We start from the raw sequence: 16,519 nt of genomic DNA, 5'->3' as shown, positions 1-16,519 counted from the left end.
TGAACTGGATTTTCTCCGTAGCCCTTGTACCCTCTCCCATCCTGATACTCTGAGGCTGACAAGGACTCCCTCATCCTGGCTCTGCCTCTGGATGCTGAGATGTCACTGGAAATTGGTCTCAATCTCTCCATCTCCAAAAGGGGAAGAAGGCCTTCACGGAACCTCTCAGGCCTTGACTCCCAAAACTCATCGTTCTCGGGATTACCGAGCCCTTTCCGATGCTGCCCTGTGCAAGGTGGAGTGTGCCTGTGCTCCAGAACCTTCTCCCCGTGTGGACCTGAACCCTGGGTTTTCCCTTTCACTGGGGCAAGTCCGTTAAGCACTGAACCATGGTTGGTAAAGTAGGAACGACGGGGCCTGGGCCCATGGAATCCAGCTGTGCACGCAAAGTGCTCAGCGCCATGACATGGTGCTGATGAAAGTGTCAGAAGAGCTGGTTTCTTTGTCTGCTCTTGACCTGGGCTTTGGCTGGGAATTTTGATGAGGGTGGGGCGGGGGGAGGCTCAAGGAGAGTTTCGAAGCATCGCAGGCCCAGACTTTCGGCTCTCCACCGTGCTCTGCTGTGCCGAAACCGCAGCCCCAGCCTGAGCTGGCTTCTCCGTAAACTCCCCAGTCCCTCCCTCTAACCAGCCCCATAAAAAGGGAGCAGGGCAGGAGGGAGTCCGGCTGCAGACTTTGTAATTTGGCTTGGAGGCGGCTCCTGTTCGTTTTAACCAGGCTGTAATTACGGCTGGCACCCGACACCCCTCATTACCGGAGCCTGGAAGGAGGACTCTAATTATAGCATGCTGGGTCCCGGCTGGAGTGGTGGGGGGCCAGGCAGAGCTGGGGGCTGCAAGGCCAGCAAACAGCCCTCTGGGTTGGGACCCTGGGTGCCTTCCCCAAGGCTCCTCATTTCTCTTGCTTCCAGAGCCATGCGTGGGAAGGGTGGGGCATACGTTGAATCGAGTCCTCTTAGGGAGAAGAGGATCCAGAGGAGCCCAGGATGTTCATCCATTCATGCAGAGAGCACTTATGAAGCACCTACTGTGTGCCGCGCTGGCGCTGGGGGTCAGCAGTGAGCACACGTGTGCCATCCAGCCAGGGATGGTGTTCAGGCAAAAAGTGCCAGTGAAGACCTCCCACTGCTGAGAACATCTGAGTGTGTCCACATTGGGTGGCAAAGAGCCACTGTCCTGAGGCCTAAGTAGCCCCAGTGGCCCCATTCACTCCCCTGGGACTCACTTGACTGCCAGCCTCACCTGGCACGGCAGGGGCTCTGAGACCCTGGCCCAGAGCCCACAGAGGGGGTTCAGTGTTGTGACTGCCACCGTGCGTCTGCCCCCCGGGGCGAGACAAGGATCTGGTGGAGACTCAGGCATTCAACAAGGAAATACACAGGGGAGTGTATAACTAAAAATGGTGGTGAGGGCAATAAGGAAAAAGAAATACCCGAGGAAGAGCCAGGGCCCCAGGGTAGTTGGGAGGGGCAGGCAGGGCTGGGCTCTCTGAGGAGGTGACCTTTCAGGTGAGACCTGGAGACAGAAGGACTGATGAGGGAAGGTGGGGTGATGTCGCAGCATTCCAGGTGTCTCCACTGGAGGCTTACAGTTTGGGATCTGATGCTCTGAGGTGTCCCCACGCTGGCTGGAAGCATAGACAGCAGTGGGATTGCTCCTGCCTGTGGTGCACACAGTGCCTGGCTGTTGACTGTGGACCGCCAGTCTAGGCCCAGCCCTGCCAGAGTGCTGTGTGACCTCAGGCCAGTCACACCCTCTCTGGGTCTTGGCATCCCGTCTGTCCACTGGGAGGCCCCCGTAGGCTACAGCCCTCCTTCACTGCCACCACCCCTGGGTATTTGAGGAGGCTGTGACCAGCAAGTCCTGTTTAAATACCACATTTTGGGGACACCCTGAACTGTAAAGCAAGGACCCTACAGCCGGGATGGGTGTAGGGGCCAGAGAGCTCGGGCTGAGAGCTCTGGGCTGAGAACTGCAGCCTGTCCCGTTCTCTTCGCTGAGTGATTACAAGCCACCCGGAAGCAGACACAAAGGCAATTGTCTGAGCTGGAGTCAGCCCCGAGCCCCCCAGCCGAGAACAATTGGGGAGGAAAACCAAGGCCATTTGTCCAGCATGGAGTGCGGCAGCGGCGGCGGCTGGGAAAATGCCGAGTATTTCTCAGCTAAAATTAGACACCTACTAAACCTTTACATCAAGGGCAACCTGAAGCTTCTATTGTTTTGAACTTGCGATCCCAGAGGACGTGGGGGCAGAAGGGTCTCCGGAGAAGCATGTGACCATCCCCTTCTCAGGGGCTGGACCAGCCAATGCTGAGCCATCCCCTGCACCTCGAGGGTGCCCAGTAAGGAGGAGGAGACCAGGGGACAGATGGGGTGGGGATGGAGGGAAGGGGTCTGGCTGGCCAAGGCCCCCAAGCATGGGGGCTGACACAGCTCTGGATTCCTATTGGAGTCATTCTCCCTTCAGCAGTGACACTGTTACACCCTGGGCTGAGGGGGCCATCTAGAAGGAAGTGTAAGAAACGTAAATAAGAAAATAACTCTCCATCCTTCCTGGAGGAAGTAGGCATCTCTCTTTGCTCGCGGGGGACAGGTCCTGCCACTGGGCTCCCAAACCTGGCTTTAGATCTTTCCTCCGCCGCCACTTGATGACGGGCAAGTTCCTTATCCCACCGAGCGACTTCAGGTGAACAATGGAGGTGGGTGTTACAGCAACCTCCCAGGGTTGTTGGAAAGACAATATAGATGATGTGGATAGTGACAATGATAATAATAAAAACAATAACACAGTTTATGCTCAATAAGCCCTTTTGATGTGCCTCGCCCTACTCAGCGATTTGGGCGTATGATGTGTTCATCCTCCCGTTTTGCAGATAAGGAAACTGAGGCCCCGAGAGGCTAAGGAGTTGGCCAGGACGCGGGTGCAGGGGACGGCTGTCATTACCCTCACTGCCGCACACCGGAGCCCATTTAAGCGAAGGGGGCCGGCCCCATGCTGTCATGTGATTCCTCGGGCTCCTTTTGAAAGGTCTGCGGCTGAATCATAGAAGCTCAGGGAAAGGGAGCTGACTCCATCAATCACCGTTTTGTGTGCTGGGTGTTTTGTCTTCCTGTTGGGAGGCAAGAGAGCATAGAGCAGTGGGCCAGCGGCAACACCTGGGAATGTGTGAGAAACGCTCTTTCTCAGGCCCCACCGTGGACCTGCTGAGGGGGGGCCTGGGGGTGGAGGAGGAAGGCCGCAGGGGGTGCTGGCGCGTGCTGCAGTTCGAGAACGGCTGCCATGGGGGTTGATGAGTAAGGCTTAGAGTCAGGGAGATGCACATACAAGGGCCAACAACCCTGCTCTGTGGCCTTGGGCAAGTTACCTAGCCTCTTTGTGCCTCAGTTTCCTTACCCACAAACTGGGGATCCTCAGAAGAGTACCTGCCTCAAAGGTCGTTGGCCGTGTTTGGTTCGATGCTGTCCGCCAGGTGCTCTGCCTAAAGTCCAGGAGCGCGCTGGCCTGGAAACGGCAGTTGTTACTGGTTCCCCATGTGGCCTGCTATGACTCAAGGCCGTGGGAAAGGGAGGGTGGGTCTGTGTGGCCATGGAAGCCCATGAATCCCAGCTGGAGTGCCGCTTTCCCTCCAGAGCCACCTAGCAGAACCAAAGATAACCCCATTATCCTGGGGCTGCGGGGTCGAGGGCAGCTGAGAGGGACATCTCCTCCCCCCCCGGGCTCACTCCCCGTCTTTCAGGAACCTTCAGTGTTAACCAAAGAGACACATGAACTGCGTGAGGCTCTTTTCTCCTCCTCCTTCTCAGGGAAAGAGCAAAGGGGTCTCCAGGGAAACCAGGTTTGAGAATGAGTCTGGAGACAGGGCCATCTCCAGACCCTGGGCTCTTGGGCTCAGGGCCTTCAGCTGTACACAGGTGGCCTTGCAGTTTCCAGGAGTGTGTCTTGGCTCTTGTCCTCACCACCTGCGTGTTTTTGAAGGCTCCTTGGAGATCTCTGGGGAACCCTGCACTCCTCATCCATGCCTTCCTCCCCAAGAGGAGGCTCCTGGGGCCAGGCCAGGCGGAGAGCACAGCCCCACCCCCGGGCTCCTGGAGAGAACCCTCCCACCACTGTCTCCAGGTCCCCTGAGCTATCCACGTGCCTTAGTGTCATGTCGCACTTTCACACCTCTGGCCTCAAGCATCTCTGAGAAGTGAGCTCAGTTGGGCTCATGATATTGTTGTGTCCATTTTACAGATAACCCAAGGCCCCAGGAGGTGAGGCAGCTGGCCCTGTCACACAGGAACCATTCTGGTGTTTTCCTTCCACAGGGGAGAAGCCACACTTCTCCCCTATTTCTTTCCCCCCTGACTTCTTTATCCCCCTGGAGAAATGCATAGAAGATTGACGCTTTGAGGGCTGTCACATAACAAGCTCAGAGCCATCGGACAACTCCCCTGAAGTGACAGAGTGACAGCGCTGAGGTTGACCCAGGTCCTGCTTCTTCCCGTGCTCTTCTCCATGCTGTGTTTCAGGCTCTTTCCTCCCCTCTGCTCTCCCCGGAGCCCAGCTGCACTGCTCCCTACCTGTCCCCGCCCCCAGAGAAGAGCCTTGTCATGGCGTGCGGGGGCCGGGCACCTGCCGTCTCCCACTTCCTCTGGCTCCGGTTCAGAGGTCAAGGTGAGCAGGCCGAGCCCTGAGCCAAGGAGGCCCAGCGATTACATCAGCAGGTACAAACAAGCAGGCAGGAGCAGGGCTGGGAGTCCCACGGGGCTGGGGGTGGAGCTCCACCTGCCCCACTCGAGTCTGTTTCCTTCCCTCCTTCCAGCTTGCATCAGCCTTTTGCAGCTCCATGTCATCACTGAGTGGGTCATCACTGAGTGGGCCGGGACAGTGGCTGGGACGCTGGGGCAGGGTGGGGAGTGGGGCACCGGGCCGGCACCTCAAACCCAGAGGAAAACCCTAGAGCTATTGGTCAAGATGTCAGCCAGGGAACCTGGCAGCCCCAGGAAGGCACAGCCACCATTTCTTACTGCAAAAAAGCAGTAATAAAACTTAGAGCACCAGGCTGCCCACCTGGCAAAATAGTTTCACACTTCTGACCTTGATGTTCCTGACAACCCTAGGGGGGTGAAGCAAGTCAAAGTGGCCCCATTTCCCAGAAGGCAAGATTGAGGCCCAGAGGGAAGTGGCTCACCCAGGGTTGCTTCACGAGCCAATGACAGCACCATGGGTTTCAGCCCAAGAGAAATACAAGGGATTATAGGGGCCTATAATGAGCACTCCCTCCAGTAGTCGAGGTGGAAGTAGTCAAGGCATGCTTCCTGGAGGAGGTGGGCTGTCTCCCCAACTGAGAAGGAGGGAGCTACAGACACAGCTGTAGATTTATTTATGCACTGATGGTGGGTTCACAGGCAGAGGGGCATCACTGTGGGGCTAGGCTGGAGGCCGACGGATCAGGAGTCTAAGAGTCAACATGTGGGATCCTTAACCTTGAACTTCTGCTGCGAGCTTCCCGTGGGTGTGACTGAAGCTTGGCCAGAGCTCTCCAAGGCCCTACCATAGTGTGATCAAGGCGAGATGAGGACGTCTGATGAATGAATGAAAGAGTGGGGTGAGCCCCTGCCCACCACCCTGTCTCCCTCGAGGGGTGCCTGAGCAGCCAGGTGGGTCTTCCCCTTGGCCTGTGGCACCTGTTTCCCCATATCTCCAGCGCTGACAACTCAGCTGTTCACCCAAGACCAGGGCCAGGGTCTTCCCCACCAGAGGAGGGGAACCAGAGAGAGGCAAGGGCAAGAGCACTGGCTGAGTGCCAGTATGCCCACTTTCCAGCCCAGCTTTGCTTCCCACCTGTTCTGTGAGCTGAGCCCAGTTACTCCAACCCCTGGGAGCCCGAGTCTACAAGGTCTGTCTCCTCTGGGGCCGATGGAACCTTAACCCAGTCCTGGCCTCGCAGAAGAGCGGAGCAGATGAAGACCAGGGCTGGATACCACCTGCCCTTGCTCTCGGGGCCTGAGCGCAAACCCAGGTGGATTCCAGGCTTGGAATAGGACAAGGAGCCCCCGCACTGCTCCCCTCGCCCTCCACTGTTGGCGCTCTCAGTTTTCTCTTTCTCTGTCCCTCTCCCCGTGACTCCACCTCCAGCTCTGTTCATCCCTCCTCCTTTGTCCCAGGCCCCATTTCCCAGATTGGCAAAGGCCAAGCCTGCCCCCTTTTTCTCCGGCTCTGCTGTGGTTCCCTTTGTGCGAACATGATGCCTGGACACTAGGGTTGCTGCAGCCACTGACTGGCGGTTTGCCCTTGGACAAGTCATTGCTCTTCTCTGGAAGTGAAGGGCCTGGACTCAGGTCTGAGGGCCCTGTAGCCCAGAGTCTGAACTGTCTCCTGGTGCCTGCCAGGTGGACGACAACCAGCACTGGGGGACGGTCTGGCCAGGCATGATGACGGTGCTGAGGGCGGCAAGCAGGCAAGGATCAACCGATTTTCTGCTTTGCAGTGTGTGGGCGCTTGTCTCCCCTTTTCAAGGAGGGGTTGTTCAGCCCTAGAGCATGGTGCTGGGAAGGAGAGGAAATCTGTGCCTCGGGGCACTCTAAGAACAGGCATGACCCTGGACCTCGCAGGAGGGCATGCAGACACCTGGTCTGGAAGGGTAGCAGGGCCTAACCCCTGCCCCACCAGGCAGCCCCCGAGCCAGAGGCTGTACCTATGGGCTTTTTCACTTCCGGAAGACAGGGACAGACCCTGGGCATCTTCCTGCCCAGGTCCAAGTGTGGCAAGCCAACCTGATGTAATTGCCCAGTGGCTCCCTGCACTGGCTCTGCAAACTGTCGCTTCTCTCGCGACCCGGGATGCTGTGCCGGGGGCAGTCAGCCCAGCCGACCTGTGGGACTGTGCTGAGCGCCAGAGAGAATGCCTCATGCATTTGGCTTGTGGTTTCAAAGTCTTCAGTTACGGGCCTTGCAAGGGAAACAGAATATGCAGCTGTACGTGGTGGCACGTCAGTAGCAAAATACGGGTCCTGCCTATAAAAGTCTGAGAGGACCAATGTCCCGTGTTAATTCTGATAAACTGTCATCAGAAAAGGCAAAGGGGGAAAAAAGTGTTTTCAATAGAAGGAAAAGGAGGATTTTTAAAATAAAGGCCCCTCCTTCTGCCCTGGGAGTCTAGAGGCCAGTTTCTCTACAGTCTCTGCTGCTCGGGTGCTGTGTGATTTTGAGGCCAGGCCACACCCTCTCTGCTCTCCATCCAAGAGGACAAGGATATGATGATCTCTGAGGTTCCATGGGTTAGCAGTGTCCTATGGGATCGAGTTTCCAAGGGGCCTGCCTTCCAGGGCTCAGGTCAGCCCAACCTGTGTGCGTCCCCTCTGGCCATTCCCTCCACCTCCACCTGCCACCCCAGGGGTTGGAAGAAGTCCTGCATCCCCGGTAGGCCCAGCTAAACAAGCAAACAGGATTGCCAGGTTCTCCAGGAGCTTGCCTTCCAGAGAGCAGACCTGTCCAGACACAGCAAGCAATCAAATACAGGAAGGAGGTATTCCAGAGAGAGCTGAACACTGTCAAGGAAAACAGACAAGCAAAACAACAACAACAAAAACCCACCCCAGGACAATCTGGGGGTGGCACGGGGGAGAGCAGAGGAGGATCAGTGTACGCGGGGCGGTCAGAAAGGGCCTCAGTCGGGAGGGGCAGGTGGCACTGAGATCTCGGGGACAGAAAGTCGCCTCAGGAGTGCAGGGAGATGGGCCTGCGGCGCGCGTGCATTCCAGGAGAGAACAGCAAAGGCCCTGTGGTGGGAATAAAGGAGGCATGTTCAAGGGGCAGCAAACGCCCAGGGGGCTTGGAGCTCAGTGATGACGGGTGAGCCTCTGAAGTCAAAGCGTTCTGTGCTGGGTGGGACTTGATTCCAGGTGCAAACGGCAGCCGTCAGAGGGTGCAAGCAGGAGGGGGAGACGGATTTCTGTTCACAGGGTGGCTCCGGCCACTGTGAGGAGAGTGGATTGGAGGGGGAAGGAGGGAGGTGGGGAGCACCGTGAGGAGGCCCCAGCAGGAGGACACGGGCTTGGGGAGGGAAAGGCAGGCCTCCCTGGCCTCCCTGGCTAGGACTGGAGCAACTCAGACGCACCCCACCCCAACTCTGAATGGAGGAGAGATGACCATATAAAATAGAGGGTCCCCCAGGGGCCGAGCCACAGCCATCGCCTTAGAGCATTGACATAAACAGCCTTAAGAAAGGAGTCACTCTCCCAGTCTAGCCGAGGGGATCCCGGGGAGAGGGTGGCGGCCTGTGACTACGGGTGGGGTCTGCGTGTGTCTGCTGCTGTGAGCCTGTGTGTGTCTCCGTGTGACGTCTTGGGGGCTGCTCCAGGCTAGCAACAGGTCGCTCCAGGCTAGGATGGATCTCTGTTTGGCTGGGGCGTCCAGAACAAGTCTGGGACTTGTCAGGCCCACAGAGGTAGGGAGGCCAGGTGCTGGGGTGAGGGCGCCAAGACCCTCTTCCCCTCCAGCAAGCTAGTGAACTCTGGACTCTATTTGCTCATCTGCAAAATGTGCAGGAAAATAGCTACCCCTGCTAATCCCTCAGGGGCATTGTGGGCCAAAGGAGGCCTGTGGCTTAACAAGAAGAGCTTTGGGTTTCTCATTAGGGGTGAGCATGTCCTTTTATTTTCTTGAGCCTCAGTTTCCTCCTCTGTGAAATGGAACACCTACTTCGCAGGGCTGTTGTATTGGTGATGTTCGTTAGCCCACTGCGTGTTGGTAAAAGGTTATTATCTGGAATGAGATGCATAGGAGGTCTTTGAGCAGAGAAGAGGGGGATGCAGAATGCCCCCTCCTTAGGGCCCAAGCCTCCAGACCTAGTGACACCCTGGGATGTGGGGCTTGGAAGGGGAGCCACCAAAAATTAGCCCTAGAGAGGCCCAGGCTGAGGAAGTCCAGTGGCTAGAGGAAAAGTGTGTGTGGGGGGGGAGGGTCTGGACTCTTGGGTGTGGAATGCAGCCTCCCCAGGCACCACTGAGAGTCTGAGGGTAGGCCCAGTAACTGCAGTGTCCCTCCTGACTTTGTAAGTCATGTGGCCCCCAATAAAATGGGGCCCAGGCTCCATTCCAGGACTCAGTGCCCACCCTGGGGTCTCATCGCCAGCCTCGCATCAGCTCCTTCGCTTGCCCCTGAGTCCTCCCAGGGGAGACATTTCTCAGGATCAGCCAGACACCCCCCTTCAGGATGCAGGCTCCTGCCACAGCTGGCCATCACGGTGAGGCCACTTCCTGGGGCCAGCACAGGAAGTGATGTCATGGGCACAGGCGGGTCTACAGAGGGTATGGGAAAAGGGCTGTGCAAGGGGCCTCTTTTGTTAGGAGTAACTCAGCGTCCCCCAAGCCCGCCAGCCCCCATTTGTCATCAGTAACGGCCATTGTAACAGTCTCTGAGGGGGGCCCCAGCCTGAACCCCACAGCCGCCAGAAACCAAGGCCAGATGGAAGAAGGGCTTTGTGTCCAGGGAGGGGTCCTTCCATGGGGGGTTTATGTGTTTTTTAAAACATAATAATAAGTGGGCTCCTTCCCCCCACTCTCCACACCCCCCACTGAGCACATCAGCCTCACAGTGAATGGAGGAGATTTTCCATGCGGTGGGAGATCAAGTCTGGCAAGAATCAGCCCGCGTCCAGGGGCTGGAGAGACTGTGATTGCTGATGATGAATGTGCCCAGCGTGGGGTGTTTCTCCCTCCCTCACCTCCCGCCTGCTCCCCTCTCCCCTCCCAGCCCTGCCCTGTCTGCGCGGGCACTGCCTCAACGCCAGCCCTGGAGACGCACGGCCCGGCTCAGCTACAGAGGTCCACCTCCTGCAGCTGAGCCCAGGGGTCTCAGGGCTGGCCTTGTCGCCCACCTGGAGACACAAACAGCGGGTGGGGGTGTCAAGGCCCTCGCTACCAAACCACTGCGGCCTCGTGCTGAGGTCTCTGCCCTGGGTGAGACCAGAGGCAGCCCGGCTGAGGTGGGTGGCCATGAGTTTCCATCCCAGGCAGGGGGAATACAGAGACCACACATGTGCCCCCAGCCCTGGCGTGGCCGTGCTGTCTACCCTCTTCAGCCCCGAAGCGGAAACCACGCTCTGGTCCGGCTTGGCTATTGACTTGCTGTGTGATGTTGCTTAGTCACTTTCCCTCTCTGAGCTGGTGGAAGGCAGGGCTCCAGGCCCCTCTGACTGTGACTTTCTATGCTTCTGCCTCTTCTCCCCTTTCTTATAGATGGCCCCAAGAGGGAAAACAACCGTCCCGAGGTCTCGGTGGCGGAGTGGGATTCGAACCCATTCCTCTCACAGTCCCTGGAAGGGAAGCAGAAGCCCCCTGGCTTCCCTGAGTGTCTGGTGGGAGTCTCCCCTTCAGAAACGTCTGAATGCTGTAGTTTTAGCTTCTCGCTCCTCTCAGGGGTGGCTCCGGAATGTAGTTTCTTCGCTTTTGTCCTGAAGCCACTTCCTTCACCTCCCAAGGCCCTGGCTCCTGCTTATTCTAGTGGCTTGGATTCTGGCACCTCGGAAGCAAGCCTATGGCCTTGACTTCCTCTCTGCCAGGTGGGAGCCTGTGTCCCCGCACTGGGCCCTGCCCAGGCCCAGCCCCCGGGAGGGAGCATTAACCCAGCACAGCTCCTCCTGGCAGGTGGGATTGGGCTCGGGCTCCCGGCGCCGTCCAGCAGTCTCCACTCCCCTACTAGAGGCCGGTTCCTCAGTCCTGAACACCGTGGGAGACACCAAGGATGGTGCCTCGTGCTCCCTGCTCTCCAGTGCAGCCACCAAAACTGCTAAGGAACCTTGGAGCCGCCAGAAGCAGGCACAGGCCTGCCAGACCCCACCCTGGTCGCCTCTCCTCCCCACATTTAAAGGGGGTTGGGAGCAAAATGGAACGTGTCCATGAGGAAGCCAGGTTGGCGGTGAGGGGGTGCAAAACTGTGTCTCGTGAATATTTGAAAGCAAGGCCAGAAGGCCAGGGAAGGCAGCTCCGCACTCCAGAAGAAACACTCTTCTGTCGAACCTCAGAGGTTAAAATTGTAGCAATGGTTGGAACCTTGGACAGCACATTTCAGTTGAAAGTAAGAAGGACTTTTCTGTTAGATCTGTTCAAAGGAGAACCTAGCTGAGAAGAGCAGCCGCGAGTTGCCTGTCCCTGGAGGGACGTGAGTGAAGGATGGATGGAGTGCATGGGGGTGCTGTACAAGACGGCCCTTACAGCGACCTCTTCCTGTGAATCTACACTCACGCCACCCCACCCGACAAGAACCGTCATGCGGCCGTAGGCAAATTGGAAGCGAGGGTTTCAACGGCGCCCTCAAGGGGTCCCACCTGGAGGCGCTGGTGGCCCTCGTGAGCTGAGGCCTGGGGTGGAAGGGCCTGGGCCTGGTTGGGAGAGCCCAACAGTCAATAGTGCCTCCCCTCCCTTCCCAGGCTCTCCCCACACTGTGCCGTCCAACCACAGTCTGTGCGGGCCTTTGAGCGAGGAGTAACAGGGGCAAAAAAGGTGACCGCACTTGAAGGAAATTCGCTTCAGGAATTAAAAATGGACCTAGTAGGACACCATCCTCCGCTGACAGATTCCACGTCAGGCCCCTTCCAGGCTCCAGGTGACCGAGCCAGAGCAAGGCTGGAGACATCAGCTCCACCAACGTCTGGTTTTACAGATGGGGGCTGTGAGGCTCGAGCGGAAGGCCGACAGCAGCGCCAGTCCCCAGCCGGGGTGCACACCCAGAGCTCCTGGCGTCTTCCCGCGTGTGACCGTCTGCGGTCACATCTGTGCGAGGACGCGTCCTCCTGCCTTCATCTGGGAGAGCCGGGCCACTCGTGTATGTGGCTCTAAAGGCAGGTTGCATCTTAAATGAGATGCTGTTGGGAAAACACACTCGATGTGAGGCATTTTCCCACCAGCAGGAAGTCCGGATCCGGCACCAGCTGGGAGGAGCAGGCTGTCCTCCGCTGGGGCTTCTTCTCAGGGGTTTGAGTCTCCTCTGAAAAGAGCTGTAGTGAAGCCAGGGCAATGGGGGATGGAGAGAGATGGCCCTTCCTCCCGCTGGCCAGGTGACCTTGTCATGGGCCAAGTCCCTGGGTGCCCCATGTCTTCATCTGGAAAATGGGAAGATAATCCTCACCTTGGGGATTGTGGGACATAAATTGGGCAAAATATTTAAAGTACCTGCCACATGGTAGAAGCAAATGCCAATTCTAATTCAGAAGTCAGATTCAGGTATGCGAATGCCTGGATTTGCTCCCTCGCTCTCTGCTGCTTACTGGCTGGATAGCACTGTGCCAGTTACTTCATCTCTCCTGGCCTCCGTTTCCTCGTCTGTAGTAGGGGCATAATGATATTACCTAATGCATAGGGCTGTGGTTCCCAAACGGTGTGCCAAAGCACCCCAGGGTGCTGCACACATTCCCAGGGGTGCTATGGGAAATTTTTCATCTTCCAGGAAAGGCAGCCGTGCTGAACAGCTGCCAGACACTGCCACAAGCTGTTGGCTCAAGACAGCTTTCAATTTCAACATCGTGTCACACTCTTGTCCTTTACAGAGCATCCTGTCTTTGCAAAGGTGGGATTTGGGCATTTGGAAGTACTCTGAGACAGACAGTCGGGGGGGGCAGTCTGATTCCAAGACTTGAGGAGCTGTGCCCAAGCCATGTGCACACCCCCAAGACTCGTCACTGTGACTCTTTAGGAATGGAATACGGATCTGATTTTTTTTTTCAATTTATGGGTATTGTTTTTTCAAATGTCTACCAAGTCGTTAGGGGACACACACACACACGCTGTTTGTATCTAATAAATAAAACCACTAGGAATTTCTTTTGGCCTTGGGGTAAAACTTACCAAGACACTAAAGACCAAAGAAGTTTAGGAAGCTGTGTGTGGGTTGGTGCGGGACTCTCTTTGAGTTCAGAGGAAAGCTTTGGCCAGAGGAAGCCCTCTGGGAACCCTGAAACGCCATCACTCCTCTTCCTCCAGGCTGGCCCCAGCAGGGCAGGCCCGGGACGTCTGTGGAGCCTCCCTTAACTGCGAGTGGCCAAGCTAAGGAGAAGAAGTGTCCGCTGATGAGGGCAGAGGCCCAGTGTAGCTGTTCCCCAGGCCCTAGCAGCACACCCCACCCCGCCCCGCTTTTATTTAATTTACATTCACCGAGCACCTGCTACATGCCAGGCAAGCACGTAGTCTGCCGGTGGTCCGCCTGGGGAGGAATTCTCAGGTCAGACCTGGTCCTTCTGGTCTCCTGGCAGAGTCCGAGTCCAAGACACCTGGGGGGCAGGGACGTTGCAACCGGGCAGTAGCTGCATCGAGAGCCACCCTGCACGCCAGGCCGGAGAGGCATCGATGAGGATCCCCAGCCGCATCCCTGCCAAGGCCAGAGAGGAGCTTTGTGCCAGGGTGGAGAGGAGGGCTGGGGCAGGGAGGGCGGGGCCAGGGGCCGCCAGACGCGGGCCCTGCTGCACTAATGGATGTCTCGTGTTTACTTTCCTCCGCCGCGTCTGCGCCTGCTTTATAAATGAGCCGCATTAGGGCTATAGAACAAGGCATAAATACAGCCTGCAGTGCCACAGAGAGCCCAGGCAGCCGTCACCCGGGGGCCGGGGGCCGCACGGTTAGAAGGGAGAGCTAGCAGGTGCCTGGACCCACAGGCTCCCATGCACCTTCTCTGGTGGCTGCCACCCCCCCAGAGGGAGGCCTGGTCCCCCCATTTCACCGATGAGGTGCCTGAGGTCGGTAAGGGTGACTTCAAACCCAGAGGTGGCTGAGTCTAAAGCCTACACCCTGCCTCACACCCCCAGGCTTGAGACTGAAGCAGGGGGGCTGGCAGCGGGGGTTGGGGGGAGCCTTGCAGCTGCTCTGCTGCCCACATGCCCCCCGGCTCCATCAGCTCTCAGCCCCCTGGGTGACACTGTCCAGCTCCCTGGGCACTGTTTTATCTTGCCATCAACTGCCCCAGTGCCCACACCCTAGGGGCCACCAGTCTTCTACCTACAAAGAAGGCGTCTCCCTGCCTGGCAGAGGGAAGTGCGTGTGGAGAAGCCCTGGGATCCTCAGTGCTCTTGCCGGTTTAGCTGCCCATGAGCCAGGGAGCCTCGGTCGGTCGTTACCCCACGCGGACAGTCTTCAGTTCAAAACAAGGACGGTTGCAGCCTTGCTGAGCCTTTCATGACAGCGCTCTTGGAGTTGTGGGATCCTGGCTGGCGTCAGGATCTATCAGGATTCTCAGATGCGGGGACACTCACCGGGAGCTACTCCAGTGGCAGGCAGGGGGGAGTCCTGGGCAGCATCCCAGACACTGGGGTCTCTTTGTTGGGTTCAGGCCTTGGCACTGCCTCTTGCGAGCTCTGTGCCCTAGAGCAAGTTGCTTCACCTCTTGGAGCCTCAGTTTCCCCACATATAAACCAAAGACTAACATAAATACCTTACAGAGTTGCTGCAGGGGTTAAGTAAACTGACTGTGTAAAGTACCAAAAACGCAGTGCCCAATGTGAGGCGAGCGTTAGTTGGCATTTTCACGCAACAACTTGCACCTACTATGTGCTTGGCCCTCCTGGGCACTCATGCTTTTCTAGCTCATGTGGTCCTCAAAACAGCCCAGGGGAGGGTGTTTACCTCCCTGCCATCTTCAGAGACAAGTAACAAGCTCTGAGTTTAAGGGCTGTCCTCGGGTCACACAGAACATGCTAGATGGAGCTGGATTCACACCTTCTTGCTGGCTTCCCCTTTGCTCCCACAGGTCACACACACACACACACACACACACACACACACACACCCAGGACCCAGTGCCTGGAGCCAGTGACAACCTCTGCATGTTCTCAGAGCCCCTGAACGCCCACCCCCACCCCCACCCCAAGTCTTAGCAGGAGATTCCAGTCCACAAAGAGATGGCATGTTTGTTCGTTGGAGAATGCAGAGTCCCTTGGCCCCTTTGCACATCGGGGGCTCCCTAGGGCCAAGCATGTCCCATCGTAGCCTCCTGGGTTGGGGGACGAGTGTCTCCTAGGACCCCACCCCACTGGAGGGACTGGGGTGCTGGGACAGTGGCAGGCCGTGGCTGGCCGTGAGGGGCTGGGCAGGTGCGCACCCCTGCAGTGAGCCCCCCACCGCTTGTCGCAGCCACCTGATCGTTTGGCGCTTGGTGTTGGAAAGTCAGTTTTCCTGAGTGGATGGGGAACCAATAGGCTGGCCGGGCCTGGTTTCCCTCCCTGCCAGCGCTGGTAGTGGCGGGTCCCTCTCCCTTCCTGTTTGTCTCACCTCGTGAGGCACTGTTCTTCCCGGGAGGCCGGCGGGCCAGGCTTCCCATTTGGCCCCTTGTTGGGGAGGACATGGTTGCAGGCACAGCCTGTCTGCGTTCCCAGGCTCTGCAGTTTTCTAGTCTGTTGTTAGGGTAGAAGGTGTGGGTTTGGCTGAGGTGGGAAAGGCTAAGGAGTGCAGCAGAGACCCAGCCCAGAGGGGAGGCTCTGTGTAAAGGCTGCTGGGGAAGTGGGCTCCCCCTCCGTGCTGCGGCCTGCCTTGGGCATCCTGGAGAAGGAGGCCCTGCCGGGGGCGAAGCACCGAGGAATCCAGGTCCGGTGCAGCCACCCCCCTTACCCCACCTCACGCCTCTCTGGGTCCTGGCTTGTCTCCCCATGTCCACCAGCCTGGCTGGCCGGGGCTGCAAAGGGCAGCTGTGGCTTCCGGGCAGAGCTGGTCTGCTTTGTGCTCGGGCCTCAGCCCCATTCCAGCCCTTCACGTCCTGTGACATCACTGTGGGCAACTGGAAGGAGGCTCAGTAGGTCCAGTGCAGGGGACACAGGGGAGGGCTAGAGGGGTATCCTCGCCCAGATGGGTCACTGCAGCTCTCCGGGCCCCCTGACATCTCTATCTGTAAAGAAGTAGAATCACGCAGGATCAGAGAGCTAGGACTGGCTCCAAAGCACAAGCTCTGTAGGGCTGGGGGGGACAGGGAAACTGAGGCCCCCAGGAGTGCCAGACCTTGCCCAGGTCACAGAGGGCATCCCGGCTGGTCTCCAGCCGCCCACCCCTGCTCCTAGCCTGCAGCCTCACGGAGCCCTTCCTCCCTCCACAGGCACGGACTCTGGCAGCGAGGTGCTCCCCGACTCCTTCCCGTCGGCGCCGGCTGAGCCCCTGCCCCACTTCCTCCAGGAGCCACAGGACGCCTACATCGTGAAGAACAAGCCGGTGGAGCTGCGCTGCCGCGCCTTCCCCGCCACGCAGATCTACTTCAAGTGCAACGGCGAGTGGGTCAGCCAGAATGAGCATGTCACGCAGGAGGGCCTGGATGAGGCCACGGGTGAGCCTGCCCCACTCGTCTGGTCACCCCAGGACTCCTGGGTCCCGGGCACCCCCAGCGGTGCCTCCGAGGCCAGGTGGGGGCTTCTGTGTCCCCAGGCCCCTCAGGGGTCCTTTCCAGGGCTCAGGCCGGGGAGGGGGCTGCCCGTGGGGCCACCACCGCTGCTGGTGACCTGCAGGTGGCCAGTGTCAGGCAGCCCCAGCCGGGCCAGGGTTTTGGGGGCCCTTGGCCCCACAGCCCCC

At 58.2% G+C, this 16,519-nt stretch overlaps 1 protein-coding gene across 2 annotated transcripts in view; it reads left to right on the top strand.

Moving 5' to 3' along the window:
* UNC5B (unc-5 netrin receptor B) overlaps positions 1-16,519 on the top strand; it is an 81,760-nt gene that overhangs the window by 45,003 nt on the left and 20,238 nt on the right. For both annotated transcript variants that reach the window (XM_045783323.2, XM_045783322.2), the window contains exon 2: positions 16,053-16,277. In XM_045783323.2, the coding sequence (XP_045639279.1) occupies positions 16,053-16,277 (225 nt within the window). The remainder of the gene's footprint in view (positions 1-16,052; positions 16,278-16,519) is intronic.

The sequence above is a fragment of the Ursus americanus genome, chromosome 6 (genome assembly GCF_024610735.1).
Source record: "Ursus americanus isolate L20-20 chromosome 6, mUrsAme1.1.p, whole genome shotgun sequence".
Lineage (NCBI taxonomy): Eukaryota > Metazoa > Chordata > Mammalia > Carnivora > Ursidae > Ursus > Ursus americanus.
The sequence above is the reverse complement of the archived record's forward strand: the minus strand, read 5'-3'. Positions and strand labels throughout refer to the sequence as shown.